This window comes from Prunus dulcis, chromosome 7, assembly GCF_902201215.1.
Source record: "Prunus dulcis chromosome 7, ALMONDv2, whole genome shotgun sequence".
Classification (NCBI taxonomy): Eukaryota; Viridiplantae; Streptophyta; class Magnoliopsida; order Rosales; family Rosaceae; genus Prunus; species Prunus dulcis.
In genome coordinates, this window is record NC_047656.1 from 9,518,776 (window position 1) to 9,533,487 (window position 14,712).

The following is a 14,712-nucleotide window of genomic DNA, read 5'->3' on the forward strand; positions in this document are numbered from 1 at the left end:
AACAACTGTGAATGAAAACAAAACTAGGGTTAGGTTACAAACAAGCTTCATTCCTTTCATAAATTCAAACCAATTTCAAACCAAATACCCTAAAATACCCACTGCTCTACAAAAACCCTAAAATTCAAACCAAATTTCTTTCATGCTCAAATCAAAACAGTCTCAAAAGCCACACAATTTAAAACTTATGTAACCATAAATCATTCAAAAAAAAATAATAATAATACAAAGCTTGAAGTTGATTCTCTTAGGCATGAGAATATACACATGGTGCTTTGACCCTTAAGCTAGATAAGGAGATGTGGACACGGATCTGCTGCTTGCAAAATCAAGGGCTATTGATCCTAAACGAGAGCTCCCAAAATAATCTCTCAAATTTACTGGAATTTGCCAAAGGGAAAGCNCATAAACTTCTAGGAGTCCATTTTTTTTTTTTTTGAATAGAAACATTTTTATTCAAATTGTAAGGATCAAAACAAAGCATTTAGACTGTAGATAAAAGATAACACTAGCCGAAGAAACAGACACAAGGCCACTCAACACCTAACTAGCCAACCAAACATAAAACAGCCCCTTAAGATACTACGGCTAGCAGATTGGGCATAATTGAAGGATAGGGTACATCCTTAAAGGCAAGGGAAGTTGATGCCCAAAGGGCACCCCAAAACTTCACTCTATCCCATAACTCTGCCACTCCCACTCCCTTATAATCCTAAAAAATTCTCCTGTTACGTTCTAGGAGTCCATTTTCAATTTCAAATTTGTGAACCTTGAATAATAATTCAGCAAACTATTATTGGTCTACTGCAATTATGAATGAAAAGAAATACATGCAAATATGGGAAGTTTATCACACATCATGAGAAGGCTGGAATCAATCACCAGCCAGAGTAATGGAGAACCTGTTCACAAGGATTATATGGGTGACTTTGGAAAAAAGCACTTTGGAAAACTACAGATTGGAAGATAACAGAAAACATATTAAGAGTGCTCAGACAGCCAAGGGTTTGTAATCAAACTTTTGGGAGAAGAACCCAGATCATAAACTCTAGTCCACAAATAGCCTCATCACCGCACACTTCTGATTTAACAGAAAACAAAACACTTCCCATAGCTCCGATAGCATATATCATTCTGATATAGGTATAAATTTCAAAGCAAAATAAAAATTAAAATAAAAACCCTACAATGCACAGACGAGAGAATTTACCTTCGGCAATGGAGGTGGTTGTGGCGGCTCTTGATCGGGTTTGTGTTGTATGTGCCTGAAACAGAGAGGGGTGATGTGGGTTAGGCTGAGGTCGACTTGAGAGAGAGAGAGAGAGAGAGAGAGAGAGAGAGAGAGAGAGAGAGAGAAGGGATGATACCTAGGCCTGGGCGGGAGATCGTGAAATCGCAGCAGCCACAGGCACAGCCGCAGCAGAGGTGCAGCTCTGGATTGAAGATTTGAGCAGCCACAGGCACAGCACAGCCGTTAGGTCAAAATAGAAGAAGAAATGAAAAACTGAAGGGAAGAGAAGAGAAGAGACTCGGGTGTCTCGTGCGAGAGAGAGGGATACGGAAGGAAAAGAAAAAAAAATAAATCTGAGGGATACGCTGCAACATGTCTCACATGCAACTATTTTTTGGCCAATCAAACGATGCCACGTGTAACGTATATATATATATAAATATTGTCCGGTTTGGTTCAGGTCCACCGGTTCTGAAAAATTTGGAACCGAAAGCTTAACCGTGAACCTTCGGTTCGGTTCAGATCCATAGTTGATTTTTTCGGTTTAGTCAAAAAACTTCCTTTTTCGGTTTAGTTTGGTTTAGTTCGGTCGGTTTGATCGGTTTATCGGTTTTTATGCCCACCCCTAAACAAAACCAGAAACTGAAGAGCAAAGCAGGCAAACAGTTGCCAACGTTGGACTGGACGAGGATATCATCACTCAGCAAAATCCCAATGAGGATGGGCACCTGTGAGCCGCTGTTTTTGTTGGCTCCTCGAAATTGATCAAAACTGGGCAGAACCTTCGAAACATCAGCCATTCTTCCTCAAAGCCTCGTTCTTTGGCCGGGAGATATCTCTTGTTCAGCAAAACCACAACTTTTGAATCAAGTTCACGCATCAATTTTCTTCAAAGCCTCAATCTATAGCCAGATACCAACAAGGGTAGCTTTAGCTTCCGCCTGAAGAGCTCAATGAGCCATAAGGCTGAGATTTTTCCCTGCTGATAAAGCTCGCTGATGAGTTCTGGTCATAACCCAGAAGAAAAGGAAAAAAAAAGAAAGCAATGCAGGTAAGCAATTCTTGCCCTTGAATGAATTACTTGTTGAAGATTCATTCTTTTTTACAACACACAATAGAACTAAGTGTTCCTCAGATTGAGGATGGGTCTGGCGTATAGGAAACAGATGATTTTTAACATTTATTTTTAAAAAAATATGAACTTAATTTTTTTAAAGAAGATAATTTCCTCATTTTTAGCGGTGACTTCCACTCCCCATATAATCTAATCTTCCATGACCTTTTGTCAATCTGTGGGGAAGATGCATGGTTCTCCATGGTGTGCCTGCAAGGCTTGTCCATGCCCAAGAAGCTCTAGAACCGTGTGTTTAGAGTTGAGGTCTCTTTATCAGCCTTTCATATTCTTTAAAATTCTATCTCTGACATAGCAGAAAAGCCTCTTTCTTAGGACATAGCAGAAAAGCCTCTTTCTTAGAGCTATCCCACATAGTGCGAAGCCCTACATATTTTCCTGGATTCACTGTCACATTGATCTTGAGTACGCAGACATTTGTTGGAAGTTAGGAGGAGTACTAGGCTGAAAAATGGACTTGACTTATTATAGTTCACCAAACAAGCTTGTACATTACAAGATAGATCCAGGATCCTGGCCATTGCCTTGCTATTTTCAACAGCCGTGTTCACAAAAATAGAGAATCATCTACAAGTAGCAGATGACCCAACATTGGGCCATTCTTATAAAGTGTCACCCTTTATGACCTGTTAGCTTGAAAGGACTTTTGTACCATTTGAGATAAAGTTTCACCAACAAAAAGAAATAGATAGGAGGTAAGGGATCCCCATGTCTTATGCCTCTATTTGATGTAAATTTCCTGCTTGGATTCCCATTTCCCAACACTGAGCTGATTCATTTCAGTTTCACAATCAAACCAACCCAAGATCGATTAAACCCTGATTTGTGCATTTATATATATATATATATATATATATATATTTTCTTTACTTCATAATTTAAGAGAATCAAGAAAAAGTGAAGATCACTTGTGACACTCATACTATTTTTATTTTTGTTTTTTGCTCGGTTCATAGGGTGATTACATCTTGAGAAAGAGTAACAAAAGTAAGTATGATTACCACCTGGCAGACCGAATCAGTGAGTTGGCAGATGAAGTTCTTGTCAGTATACTGACTCTCCTGCCGCTAAATGAAGCAGCAACTACTAGTATCCTTTCTAAGCGATGGCGGTATCTGTGTCAGTATGTGTTGGCATCTACTATGACTCTCAAATTTGATGCTGAGAAAACTTTATGCAGTTTGATTGACCTCAATCGAGAAGAACGAGAACAGAAAATCCGTAGGTATGTTGCTTGGGTGAATAGTGTGGTGGAGCAGCATACATGGCCAAACATTGAACAATTCAGGATTGCTTTTGATTTGGATAATAGCTTTTCAAGTTCCATTAATAAATGGATTCAATTTGCACTGAAAAAAAGAGTTCAAATTCTTGAGTTGGACTTCTCAGAAAATGGCATTCATCATAGACAGAAATCCTGCTATAATTTTCCCCATGAACTTTTAGGTCTCAACAGAGGGTCTACTTCTACAGCTGTGTGCTGTGAAATTCCAAGTCTAAACCCTTGTGTATACCTTGGCTTAAAGTCAATCAGAGTTCTTCATTTCAATTTTGTTGATGTGGCTGAAGAAGTTCTTGAGTGCTTCTTGTCTAATTGCCCAGTTCTTGAACAGTTATCAGTGTTTCACTCCCCAAATTTGGTAAATTTAAGGGTTGTTCGTCCATCGATTGCATTGAAGTACCTAGTAATTCGACAATGTAACAGCCTTGAAAGCATTGAGATTTGTGATGCAAACCTGGTTTCACTCAGTTATGTTGGAAATGAGATAAGCTTGCTTCTTAGGAATGTACCGCTGCTTGTTGAGGTATCCATTTCTGAGGACTGTATCTGCAATAATTTCATAGAGGTTGCCTTCACTCAACTTTCGTGCTGTCTTTCTCAGCTAGAGATTCTCAAACTGACTGATCAAATAGTGGTTAGTACTTAGTATATGTAATTATCATGTATTAGTTTTCCTTCTCTTTGTTGGATTATATTAGTCCCTTACTCCTTGTTTCTTTTTCAGCCCTATAAGAGGGATCATATATTTCCTATATTAGCAAATCTAAAGCATTTGGAAATAATATTTGAAGAAGACAATGTTTGTGGCCTTCTTCAGTTAACTTCCTTCTTTAGGGCATCTCCGTGCCTGCACAGACTTGTGTTGTACTTGCAGGTATGCATATTCTCACTTGGTAGATTATTTTCTCAGTAAAACTTGGTAGTTGTATGTGTACGTTGGGTGATTTTGTTTCTGAGATTCACTGGATGGTTTTGAACTTTTACCATCCTGTTATGTGATGCATCTTTTACTTTCATTGTGAAACGTGCATTTTCTTCATATAGAATTGCAAAATCATGTTAACCACTATAATAAATGAGGTAAAAGGTTATATGTTCCTAGAACCTAACCCTCTGTTTGGATGAAGTAATTGAAAATTGCATAAAATTGTAAAATGACGGAATTTTTAGATTTCCATCATTTCAATTTCTGGCAATTGAAGATTTCAGTGTTTGGATTTATGCATGTCGAATTTTGTAAATGACGGAATTTTGTAAATAGCACCATGGAAATTGTGAAATGACGCCTATATTGGTGGAAATTAAACTCGGGAATTTGATGCCCTAATTTCCACGATTTTTTCCTCGCGTCATTTAATAAATTCCACGCTTAAGTTGCCAAACAAGGGAATTGTCAATTTCTCTTCTTAAATTCCCAACTTTTAGCCAAATTCTGAGTTATTTTCCTTCATCCAAACGAAGGGTAATTGAAATTTCATCAATTGAGATCTGTTATATTGTTCACTTGATATTGGACGCCAGCATGCACACATCCCAATTGTTTCTTTCTATTGCCATGATTTTTTTATTCAATACATGGGTTTCATGGCTTACACATATAATGTCCTTATTTAAGTTGAGTGTCCCTTTGAAATGTTAGGCTCTTTAGTTTAAACTTCTGTGTTAACATTATTTCTTCAACCTATTCTATATATATATATATATATATATATATATATATATCTTCGCAGTTGATGAATTTAATTTTATGTTTGTTGAAATGAATTTTATTTCAGAGAGGCTGTGTTTTTATAATGAACGTTTGGATTAGTGTGGTAGAATCTGGTTTAGTTAATTTAGTTGAATTTGTCCCATTAACGAAGTATCTGTGCTTCCCTTTTGGTCAGAAAATCAGTCTCAATGAGGTAGATATTTGTGTCAGGAATGAATATTCAGAGGTAAATGGATGTCAAATATAAATATTTGAAATCCATAGGTAGACTGTTCTGCCACTGTTTCATATTCTGGAATATATTTTCACTTCTACTTCTGAAGACTTGTGAGCTTAATGGTAAATACTATTTGGTAGCTATTGACTCAATGCAAAAGTGGTTTCCTGCTCACAAAGTTGTCTTCTTGCTGCAGATGGACTACACAAAATCCATGAGAAGGAAAATAAAATATAAGAAGGCCAAATGCTCCCATAATTACCTGAAGATAGTGGAATTGGTAGGGTATGATGGTCACACAAGTGATTTTGAACTTGTCAAGTACTTGGCAAAGACTGCTGTGAAACTGGAGAAAATTGTGATAAAAGGAGAAGAGGAGGGCCCATGGAGAAAAATGGCAAGAGATGTTGCTATGCACAGGCTTAAAGAAAAGGTTCCTTCAACTATAGAATTTGTATACCGGTAGGCAGTAGGAGTGCAGTGCTTAAATTATCTAGAGAATTTGTTGGTAATTGGTGGTTAAATTAACAAACATTTTAAGGTTTGTTTTATTGATTTTAGGAAATAAGTTAAGAATGAGGTTCAACGAATATGGAATGGACTGAGAGGTTGAGGACTTATTGATCAAATCCAAAATAAGTTTATTTCCCTTTCAATAAATGTTATCAAACCATCCCTAAAAACTACCAAGGCTAAGAGGACTTGCTTGTTTCTTTAACGGAAAAAGCTTGGATTCTTAAAACTGAGGAGGTGAACCTTGGAACACTTGATGGTGAACCTTTTGGGAAGGCCTGCAAGTAACAAAATCAAACAAAAATAATTGCACGAACACCAAATTTGTTCACCAAATAATGTGTTGGTTTGCGTGTCAATATCAAACTTGTTAGAAATTTTACCCATTTATGCATATTAAATTAAACTTAGCACAACGTAGGACATTAAAAATTTCAAGTTAAGTTTCTAAGCAAGTTATGACCGTGATAAATGGTTATAGCTTCAAAACTCAGGTTGAGCCTTGTTGCTGAAGTTACAACTCTAGTACCAAACTTCGAACATGATTCCAATAATAAGACTGCTAAGTTAGGAGATGGTTAAAAATCCACCAGTTTAAGTAGAACCGAAAATTTGAAGTCCATGCATCCTTGCATTTCGTAAGCATGCAAGTGCAGGTACGGACTCAACATATGCACAAATCATAAGGCCAATTTGTTTCAAAAATGACCAATGCAAGTTGCATTTCCTGCTTGAGATACTACTCAAGAACCAACAGCCACACAACGAATCAGAACAGAAACACTAGATTGTTTCCTATTGTCTGAAAGCAACCATCTTGCAACGAAAGTCTGCTCTCAAAATATTCAAAGCGATCAAGACTGGGGAAAGAAACTCTGCAAGTATTTCTTGCATACATTTTGCAAGCAGAAAAGGGTGAAGAAGAAAAGACAATTGAGTTCATATTATACTCCTAAACTAAAAATCATTTTGTTCAATCCATGTGTTTCCTCTTGCCTATGCTATACCAAAAATTATAGAAAATAGCTTTAAAAACTTCAATTCATCTTTTAGCATCTTCAGATGCTGGGTTCTTGCCCTCCTGATCCTGCAAGCGAGCATTAGGAACCGGGTGCTGACCTACTACCCACTCTTTGCTGAGGTCTGGCCCTGGTTCTGCAGAATCCTGTTTACTGGGGGGATCTTTCTCAACCGGCTTGCTAGATTCTGAACTACTACGGCTACTTGCTTCTGTTACAATATCTTTCTTCTCATTTCCTCCTTCATGCTCTTTTGTTTGGCCACTATTCATTTGCTTCTTTGATTCAACCACAATTTCCTTCAGAGTTTCTTCAAGTTTATCTAGTCTCACTCTTACCTCCAAAAGTTCCGGATTAGAGGCTTCTTTTTCTTCAGCAGCCTTTAGTTCTATTTCTTTTTCTTTTGCTTTCACTTCTTCTTCTTTCTTCTTTTTCTGCTCCAGTTCCTGAGATGGTGATTTTGGTGAGGAGAGGAAAGATAAATAAAAGGAAACCCAGTGTGTGCATGTGTGTGCGTGTCTGCAAATAAACACCCAGATGGGTGAATCAGTTAAAAAAATTAATTGCAGCCTGTTTCTGAAAAGGTTGTTTAGAAACCTAGACAGATTCTTAAGGAGTATGCTTGGATTGTAAATGGTGTATCCAAACAATGGAAGAAGTATCATAGATTTAGAGCAAAGGGGGAGAAAACAGGAAAAAGATAGATGATGGTCTATGATGGAAGAAACACAAAATGGCATACAATCCAACAAACAGCAATTAATATTTATGCACTATTTAGGCTAAAGATATCAGCACAAAAGTATAAAAGTTCAGTTACCGCTTCCATTCTTCTAATTTCGTAGCGAGCATATTGAGCCACCAGATACACAGCTGTTACACAAAATAAGTTCTTACATAGTAGTGTGAAACCATGAGAAAACCAAATATGAAACATGATACGTACCCAAGGAAGGCATGCAAACAAAAAACAGTTGTACCAAATGGAAATCGAGCCTGGCCATGAAAAGGAGAAAGGCAAGAACATGTCTCAGCAACAAAGATGAAGATACCAATAGGATATTCAAAGTACATCAATTATTTCTCTGGCAAATAATCTGGAGCACGCAGTTAAAAATTAGGTCATTCTAGCCCAGATGGGATGAAAATTAAGTGGCTTGCTGCAAAACCGATGACGGTGCATTAAGTTCCTTTCCCAGTACTTATGTATTACCAAAGATCTAATCATTAAATTTGTTTCCTTTTAACTCGAAATAGGAAATTCCAACAATTAAAGACTCAAAAAATGGGAATGATTTATTTGGGTGACTAAAATGCATTCCATCAAGTTTTACACATACACCATCTGCTTGAACATTTTCCTATCCTAAAAACTTCTAATAAATCCAGACCACCCTAAACAGGTGCTTTAGTAACTGGCTTCAAATTCAATATTTTCCACACAACCTTTCTTAGCACTCGTTCATTTGAACCTTAAAACACCCACCATGCTGCTTCCAATTTCAAAAAAAAATTCATTTTAACATTCTCCTGGCTACAAAGTGTCTAGTGTCTACATACATGTGCAAATTTGTTTAATACAATGCCAATGAGAACCAAAATCAACCCACAAGATTTAAGAAGAACAAAAGCAAAACCAACACAGAGAACAAATGAAAGAAGCTGAAAATGCAAAGCAAAGCAATACCCAAACTTCTTTTTGGAAGGTGGACTGGTGAAGAGGATTTTTGCAGCTTTCATGAAGTCGAGCTTGTCCAGTTGTTTAAGCGAGTCCTGGTATCTACTCAGACTTGTCTCCTCAGCATTGCCACCGCTCTGGTTATAGTTTGTGTTGGTGTTCGTATTCGGAGCCTTGGAGCAAAATGGTCTCCTTGGTTGTAATATCGTGGGTTTGAAGCATTTCGGGAGTCTGACCAAGGTGTCTCTGGCCAAAAAGTTTAAGTCAAACTCATGTTTTAGCTTGTTTCTGGCTTGGTCTAAATTAATGAAAAAATTCTTATTACATTGCATAAGCTTTTATCAGAACACCAACCCGATGGGCTCAATGCCACTTTCAGTATCTATCTAGTAAACCCATTCGAAAGAAAATCATATAGGCTTTCTAGTAATACTTCATTTGTTTTCTTTTTTTTTCTTTTTTTCTTTTTGTTTCTGGAGTTTATGATTTTACTCCACAAGTAACGAATCACCCCCAAAACAAAGAACTGATTTTAAACTTGCCAGGCTGAATCCCCATCAAATGTGACCAAAAAAAAAAGTTTCCAACTACCCAATTCTCGAAACAAACGTTAAGCTTCATACACACTTCCAAATTCATTTCTTTTCCCTCAGATTCTCAGCAACCAAACAGAGACTAGTGACTAATGTCCAACTTTCTAAATCATAAGTTAAAAATAAATAAAAATTTAAAAACGAAAAACAAGCAAAAGACAGAGAGGAGGAGGGAGAGGATTAAGTGGACACCTGATTAGGAGGAGAGCGATCGAATTCATATTGTATCTCATTGCGTAACAGTCTGAGAATGTTTGCTTGGAAGGCCGATTGAAGAAGCATTTCAGAGATGTAAGTTCTTAGGCATTGTGTTGGTAGGAGCCTGGGGTTTAAGAGGGAGACTTGTTTTTCAGGGGCAAAATGCAAAGAGGGTTTTTGCTGAATTAGGATTTTGGAGGAAGAAGAAGGAAAAACCACGGATTTTCGTAAGGGTCGGATTAAGAGTGCCATGGAGTTGGGAATAGTTTCCGTGTCTCATGTTTTAGAGTTTTAGGGCTTAAGACCATTTTTGGTAGAACCTTGGAAGAACGGTGAAAAATGGTGATTCTGAATGGTAAAAAGCCTAGGCGCCTTTTAGAAAAGTCCAGCCCAATTAGAGCATCTTCACCCATAAGAGCAAGTCTGGTAGAGTCGGGCTGGGGGCTGGGGGCTGGGGGGGTTTGGGAAAAAATTGGGTTTCCAGCAGCATGAGGGAGCCCGGGCAAGAGGTGGGGGCCACGAGACAGGGCTGGGCCGAGGGCGAGTTGGGCCCGAGCAAGCGCCCAAGGGCGATGACGTCATGGCTGACGCCAGGCTGGCGTAAGCCCTCTAGCGTTCAAATTTTTTTTATCGTTGGCGGGTGCATTGCACGCGCCAATGTTAAAAAACATTTCAAACGACGCGCTACAATAGCCGCCAACGACTACATTCCACGTGGCAGCCTCTGGGCTCTCCGATTCTTTTTTTTTCCTCCAATCCAACGGCAGCCAATTTTTCTGCAATAAAAAATTGAAAAAAAATCAAATTTTTTTTAAAAAAATACACAAAAAATACTGAATTTTTTTTGTATAAATACCAACCAATACTCTTCACTTTTAACACCAAATCCTCTTATATTTTCTTCTCCTTATACTATTATTCACTTTCTCCTCAATATTTATTCACTTTCTATTCAATAATTTTTCACTTTCAAGTTGTATTTTTGTCTATCATATTATGGGTTCTTCTAATGAAAATGGAGGGGCATGGAGCATGATGGAAGATGTTAGCTTGTGTGAGGCTTGGGTCCAAGTTAGTCATTGTCCCGTAACGGGCAATGAGATTAAATTTTCTCATATGTGGAAAAAAATTCATCAAGCATTTTGTGAAAAGGCAATTGGTTCTATACGTACAGAAATGGCATTATCCAGAGGTGGAAAGTTCTTAATAAAGAGTTGGCGAAATGAAGAAATGCCTTAGCAAAAGCGATGGACAACCATCCAAGCGGAGAAAACCTTAGCAGTGAGGTAAATTATTTGTCATTTTCCTTCTATTAATTTCTATGTCATATTAATTTTTATTTAAATGTTTCTTGCAATTTATATATTTTGTTAATATGTCTCTAGTTTTTTTTTTTTTTTTATACATGTTGCATTTTTTTAAAATTTATTGAATTTGCATTAGTTTTTTTTTTACATGTTGCATTGCCAATATTTTTTAAAGTTTCTTGCATTTCCATTTAATTTTTTTTTATAGATTATGCAAGCACAAATGTGGTTTGGTGCTATTGGGCAAGGGAAAAAAAGTTTCAACCATACCCATTGTTGGGAGGTGGTGAAGACTTGTAAGAGATTCCAAATTATTCCAACCGGTCCGACGGTAGTCTTGAACGAGACTCCACTTCATGAGACGCCGACATCGGATTCACCTATGGATTCCCCGATGAGTCAAGACTCACCCATTGAAAAGGAGCCAAGGCCTATTGGGAGGAAGGCGGCGAAGGCGAAGAGAGGGAGTAATTCTAGCAAGAATGCATCTAAATTTTTGGAGGAACTTTCAAAGCACCAAGCCATGAGAATTGAAATGGACTTGAAACAACAAGAGCACGATATGGCTATTCAAGTAGAATATGCAAAAGAAAGGGAGTATGTACGCGAACAAAACATTGAAAAAAAAGATCGGGAAACCATGGCCATGGATACAAGCCATATGTCCCCTGAAACAAAACAATTTTGGAAGCTAGAACGAAGGGATGTTATGAGACGAAGACTTTTTCGTGACGATGGACCTAGCAACACGGATTGGTTAAATGATGAAAACCATTAAAATAGTTTGCTTGCCTTTCATGTCTTATGCCTTTCATGTCTTAGTTTACTTGCCTTTGATTTCATTGTATTTTTTGTTTTGTTTAATTCATGTATTTTATTTTATTAGTTGTATTGCTTTTCTTTTAGTAATAAAGAAAATATTCAACAAAAATCCTTTTTATTCAAAACATTCCATACATAAAAAACAAACCACAACCAAAGCATAAAAAAAAAAAAAAAAACAAACCAAACAAACCACAACCAAAGCATAAAAAATAAACAACCACAACCAAAGCATAAAAAATAAACAACCACAACCAAAGCATAAAAAATAAACAACCCACAACTAAAAATAATAAAGTATAAAAAAAAAACAAAGCATAACTAAAAATACAACATAAACATAATAAATTAAAAAAAACTTCTTCACTTCACTTCATTCACCTTCATTGCCTTTCACCGCCCATAAATGCTCCATCAAGTCAACTTGACGGTGTTCATGAATATACGACGATTGCATCTCCGTGTAGCGATCAATCATACGGGGCATGAAACTACCGTCTCTAACCAACGGTTCATGCTGCACTGGTTCTCCATTTGGCCCCACTGGTTTTTCATAAATTCGTGTTAGGGCCGTGTCCATGGGATTTGGTTCATACACTTCATCAGCATCGTAATCATATTCATCTTCCACAATCATGTTATGGAGGATGATACAAGTCATCATTATACTCCTAAGCACCTCCTCGTCAAATAGACGTGCCGCGCCCCTGATAATAGCCCACCGGGCTTGAAGGATACCAAAGCACCTCTCAACATCTTTTCTGTACCCCTCTTGATAGCGAGCAAAAATTTTTTGCTTATGGGATCGGGGATGTGGAATTGTTTTCACAAATGTTGTCCACCTCGGGTAGATGCCATCAGCTAGATAATACCCGTTCTGGTAGATGGTATTGTTAATTTCATATGTGATATTTGGGGCTTCACCTCTCAAAACATCATTGAACACCGGGGATTGACCTAGGACATTCAAATCGTTTTGAGATCCGGCAACTCCGAAGAAGGCGTGCCAAACCCATGTATCAAAACCAGCAACTGCTTCCAGGATGATACTTTTCTGCCCTTTTCTATTTCCGTAATCCCCTTGCCAAGCAGTTGGACAATTTTTCCACTGCCAGTGCATGCAGTCAATGCTACCAATCATGCCAGGAAATCCTCGAGACTCAGCTTTTTGGAGAAGCCGTTGCAGGTCCCTGGGCGTAGGTCTGCGGAGGTAGTCTCTGGTGTACAGAGTTTCCACTGCATCACAAAATCGCACCAAGCTCTCCAAAACAGTGGACTTCCCCATCCGAGCAATCTCATCCACCTGATCAGCAGATGACCCATACGCCAACATTCGTATCACAGCTGTGAACTTCTGCTCTGGAAGAAGTCCCAAATTTCCAGCACAATTTCTCTTTTGAACAAAATATTCATCATAATTGCAAATATCATGCATGACTTTATTGAACAAATGGGGTTGCATTCTATATCTCCCTCGAAAATGAACATCAGAGTACAGAGATTGTGGGATAAAATAATCTTCCATAAGATTCTTACCCCGAGAATGTCTATGTCTGTCCACATTTGGGCGACGGCCTTCTCGTGAACCACGGCGACCCTGGTTTTCTTCCTCCAGCAAAGCAACTGCTATGCCAAGTTGCTCATCTAGTTCTCTCTGCGCCCTTTTGCTTGCAGCTCGTCTACGCATTCTTTCTCTAGTTTCTTGCTCTTGCCTCTCCAAAACCTCTTGCATGTCTGCCATTGAGAATGGAGAATGAAATCTAAAATATGAGAAATGGAAATGTAGAGAAGAACTGGTGTGGGAGGTATGAGCTGAACCTCTGGTTTTATAGAAAAATGTACACAGATAGATATGACACGCGACGCAATCTTAGAGGGTGAAAATCTTATCTAAAATTTGAAATTCAAATGAAATTTGAAATTTGAAATTTATCTGAAATTTGAATTTCGAAATGTATCTGAAATTTGACATTTTGAATTTATCTGAATTTTGAATTTTGAAATGTATCTGAAATTTGAAACCGAAAATCTGATCCGATATGAATAGTATTGACACGTAGGAACCCAAAAATCTTGTCCGAAAATACTATCCAAATTAATTGTTTAAGTAAACAAAGTTGCGAAAAAAAATAAAAAAATGAATAGTATTTGTCATGGCAAGCCTAAACTGCTGAAAACACACTTTGCTGGAGGGGGCTAGGGCAGCCACTATTTATGTGAATAGTAATTGCCCTAAGGCTCCCCTTGCCATGGCAAGGGGCTAACTGGTGGAAATGCTCTAAGGGCTAAGTCTAGGGTAAGGGCAAGCAAGGGTTGCAAGTATTCACGTGAATAGTGTCAGACTTGCTATTTGTGGTTCCATCTATGAAGGCTACGTCTAGGGCAAGTCTAAGGCAATTACTATTCACTTAAATTTATTTTTTATTTTTTATACTTAAACCATTGATTTTGATAAGCTTTTCGAATAAGATTTTCAACTCTCAAGTGTTAATATTTATCGTAAAATCCTCGCCTAAAAATCAAGATAACATTTTCGGATAAAATTTTGAAATTAAATTGGTGTGGAAAGTGAATAATATTGGTAGGTATGTATAGAAAAAATTCCCATAATTTTTTGATATTTTTTTCAATTTTTTTAAGCCAAAAATTGGACAATACGATTGTGCAAGATTTTTTGATCAGAGGCTCCAGGAGAAGCCACATGGCTTGTAACCATTTCAAAATCAGCTACTGACGTCAGCAGCCCAAGGGCAACAACGCAGGCAGGATTAGCCTGTGGGCTTGCCCAGACTGGTGGGACCCACCATTTGCCCTGGCTCATTGTTGCGCGCTGGAGCTGGAATGGGCTGCCGGGGGGGCCTTTTGCCCAGGTTTGGCGCAGCAGTGGACATGCTCTTATCATTCATATCGCTAGCTTGGCAATTTGGGCAAAGGGTTTTTAAGAGCAATAACCTTGAATTTGTACCCGATTTGTATTTCGGTGTTTCAATGGACAAAATAACTTTTGTA

At 37.9% G+C, this 14,712-nt stretch overlaps 2 protein-coding genes and 1 non-coding gene across 3 annotated transcripts; 1 reads left to right on the plus strand and 2 right to left on the minus strand.

Moving 5' to 3' along the window:
- Window positions 1-983: 983 nt before the first annotated feature.
- Window positions 984-1,081, minus strand: LOC117636238. Its single transcript, XR_004587038.1, has one exon. It is a non-coding gene; the product is annotated as a small nucleolar RNA Z157/R69/R10 (small nucleolar RNA).
- A 778-nt stretch (window positions 1,082-1,859) lies between these two features.
- LOC117633429 (F-box/LRR-repeat protein At3g26922-like) lies at window positions 1,860-6,117 on the plus strand. The gene is made up of 4 exons (XM_034367034.1): window positions 1,860-2,282; window positions 3,320-4,279; window positions 4,370-4,519; window positions 5,770-6,117. The coding sequence occupies exons 1-4, from the start codon at window positions 2,277-2,279 to the stop codon at window positions 6,037-6,039; spliced, it is 1,386 nt and encodes a 461-aa protein (XP_034222925.1). The 5' UTR covers window positions 1,860-2,276; the 3' UTR covers window positions 6,040-6,117.
- Window positions 6,118-6,857: 740 nt separating this feature from the next.
- On the minus strand, window positions 6,858-9,899 carry LOC117633479. The gene is made up of 5 exons (XM_034367103.1): window positions 9,569-9,899; window positions 8,793-9,029; window positions 8,052-8,101; window positions 7,926-7,978; window positions 6,858-7,551 (listed from the first exon to the last, which is right to left on the minus strand). Exons 1-5 carry the CDS (start codon window positions 9,607-9,609, stop codon window positions 7,129-7,131), a joined length of 804 nt encoding a protein of 267 aa, XP_034222994.1. The 5' UTR covers window positions 9,610-9,899; the 3' UTR covers window positions 6,858-7,128.
- Between the last annotated feature and the right edge of the window lie 4,813 nt (window positions 9,900-14,712).